This window comes from Haliaeetus leucocephalus, unplaced genomic scaffold, assembly GCF_000737465.1.
Source record: "Haliaeetus leucocephalus isolate CR32 unplaced genomic scaffold, Haliaeetus_leucocephalus-4.0 Scaffold148, whole genome shotgun sequence".
In the NCBI taxonomy this organism is placed as follows: domain Eukaryota; kingdom Metazoa; phylum Chordata; class Aves; order Accipitriformes; family Accipitridae; genus Haliaeetus; species Haliaeetus leucocephalus.
In genome coordinates this window covers 106,400-109,010 of record NW_010972584.1, presented here as the reverse complement: position 1 = coordinate 109,010, position 2,611 = coordinate 106,400, and the positions used below count along the sequence as shown (strand labels likewise).

The 2,611-nt window shown below is 69.8% G+C and overlaps 2 protein-coding genes across 2 annotated transcripts in view; one reads left to right on the top strand and one right to left on the bottom strand.

Annotated features, from left to right (window-relative positions):
• The window catches only part of UBA7 (ubiquitin-like modifier activating enzyme 7), a 7,382-nt gene extending 5,473 nt beyond the window's left edge, over positions 1–1,909 (top strand). Inside the window, exons 21-23 of the mRNA XM_010561614.1 lie at positions 1,211–1,312; positions 1,392–1,492; positions 1,783–1,909. Of these exons, the coding sequence (XP_010559916.1) occupies positions 1,211–1,312; positions 1,392–1,492; positions 1,783–1,909 (330 nt within the window). The remainder of the gene's footprint in view (positions 1–1,210; positions 1,313–1,391; positions 1,493–1,782) is intronic.
• Positions 1,910–2,098: 189 nt separating this feature from the next.
• FAM212A (family with sequence similarity 212, member A) lies at positions 2,099–2,611 on the bottom strand (the record flags this gene model as incomplete). The annotated part of the gene is made up of 1 exon (XM_010561613.1): positions 2,099–2,611. A coding segment is annotated over one exon (513 nt), but the record flags the coding sequence as incomplete, so codon positions are not given.

Sequence of the window (2,611 nt, the reverse complement as noted above, 5' to 3'; positions counted from 1 at the left end):
CCGGGGGGGGGGGGCCCGGCCCGCAGCCGCTTTGCTGGGGAGGGAGAGCGGGGGCGGGGGCAGGCCCAGATTGGGACCGTCTGGGCGATAGAGGCCCCTTTGTCTGGGGGTTTATGGCGTGCGAGGCAGCCCTTCCGGCGCGGCAGGAAGCGCCGATTGGAACCAGATTGGCCCGGGGGGCCCAGGGCCGGGGGCAGGAAGAGAGGGAGGGAGGCTCCTCCACCGCCTCGCACCGGCTCCGGCACCGCTTTGGGTTCCCCGGCCGCCCCCCGGCCCCCCATCGCGCCCCACGGGCTGCCCGGCCCTGTGCCGTCCCAGCCGCCGTGCCCCTCGTGTTGGCACCGTCCTGGGGTGGAGGATGCTGCTGGGGCCAGCCATGTCCTCGAAGCAGCACCCGGCACCTCCGCGTCCCACAGCGAGGACGCCCCGGCACGACGTTTCGTGCCCGGCCACTTGGCCGTGGTGGGACCGTGTGTGTCCCAGGCCCGCTTGGCATGACCTGCGCTCCCACAGGGGCCGGGGGAGCCCACCCTGGGGGGGCAAGGCTGCGCTTTCGGGGGCGCTGGGACGAGCAGCGGCGTGCCCTCCGCGCTGGGCGGTCACCGCCCCGGTGAGGATGGGGTTAAGTGCTTTCCACCCCGGTGGGATAAGTGCAGGCAGCAGAAGGCAGGAGGTGAGAAGGCAGCAGAAGGCAGGAGGGGAGAGCAGCCAGGTGCGAACGCCCCTTCCCGAGCGGGGCCGGGGCCAGCACAAGGCAGGGGCTGGCACTGCCTGCGGCGAGGGCAGATGGCAGGCCGGCCGTGCCAGACGGCGTGGGGCCGCATCCGGCGCTCAGTCCCGAGGTCGGAGTCTCGCTGGCCCCCTCCGGCCAGAGCCGGGGTCGGGGGAGGGGGGGCCACGGGCATGAGAAGAGGCGATTGTGCGGGGCCGGACAGCCCTTCAATGGCCCTTTGTGCGCCCTTCCTGGCCCGGGGCTGGGGGCAGCGCCGGCCCCACGCCAACTCTGGCCGCTGCGGTGCCAGGGAGACGGCTGTGTTCCCCAGTGCCCCGGACTCCTGGGGTGCCCTCATCCCCCTGCCCCCAGACCGGTCCCTCTTCCCGTCCTGCTGTACCCCAGCCCTCGTGCCCTGCCAGTCCCCGTCCCGTGGGGCTGGGCAGCTGGGATTTGGGGAGCCAGGACCAGTTGCTACCCCACGCTTCCCTCTTGCAGTACGGTGGGCGGGAATGGAGCTGCTGGGACCGGCTGGAGATGCGGGCAGTCAGCGCAGATGGGCAGGAGATGACGGTACAGGATGTGCTGGACTGGCTGCAGGTGAGCCCGGTGCGGGCAGCACCCAGTCAGGTCCCCCTGGGGGGGTGCAGGGCTGGATCCTGACACCCAACTCTTGCAGAGGACGCACGGCTGGACCGTGACCATGCTCCTGCGTGGCCACACTCTGCTCTATGACAGGGAGGAGGATGAAGAGACACAGGCCTGGCAGCGGGTACAGAGGTAGGTCTCTAGCTCCCCAGGGCCCAATCCTGCCCTGGGGGGGGCTGCCAGACCCCTCTCCCTCCATCCTGAGCCACTCCAGCTGCAGCACAGCTCCCAGCCAGCTGCTGGATAAACATCCTGCCGGCAGCGCTTCCCATGGCGGGACCCCTGCCCGGCCCCTCACTGCCGGCCCCTGTGTCTCCCCAGCCTGGCCGGGTGCCCCAGAGGGGCCTAAGGCTTCTCCCAAGGCACCTGGCCAGCCTCGGGGGACAAGCCAGCATCCCCACAACCCCCTTTCCCTGCTACAGGTTATCGGAGAACCTGGAGGCTGCTGGGGAGCCACGGCAGCGGGAGCTGGAGCTGCTGTATGTGTGTGAGGGAGAGGATGCTGAGGCCGAAGATAATCGTCCCCCTCTTCTCTGCTCCCTACCCTGAGTGAGGGGCTGGCACCCCCCCACACCATGCAATAAAAGCTGCAGAATGCATTGGCCCTTGTTGCAAAAACCGCCCAGCCGGAGTCGGGGTGCAGGCAGCCCCCTCCCTTGATAAACGTCGCTGCACCTATACCGTACAAAACCAGGGTTTATTTACAGCGGAGGAGGGTGCGGGCAGTGGCGGGCAGGGCTAAATGTAGCCGATAACGTCGTTGCAGATGATGGGCTGGCGGCTGCGGCTGTTCATGAGGGCGGTGAAGCGGTGGAAGTCCGTGGCCAGCTGGGCGATGTTGCTGTGGGACTGGTGGAAGCAGGCGCCCTTGGGCTGCCCCCCCAGTCCCAGCGGGCAGGAGAAACGCTTGGTGGCTTCACGGCCCCCCGGCCGGGCACCCTCAGCCCCCCGGGGCCGGGCCATGTTGGCCAGCTTACGGCGGACGTTGCCCGAAAGGCTGAGCAGGAAGGCGGGGGGCTTGGCCAGCCGGCGGGAGGGCTCGGCAGTGGTTCGGTGCCGGGGTTCGGCTCCCACCTCAGGCAGGTCCATCCAGTTCTCCACCAGGTCAGCGAAGCAGTTGTCGCCCAGCACCAGGGGCTGCCGGTTCCGGCTCTGTGACAGCAGTGCCACGGTCCAGTCCCGCGTGTCGGCCGGCTCCAGCGCCCGCCACTGCTCCAGGCAGGCGTCCGAGGTGGATTTGGGGCGGGCGCG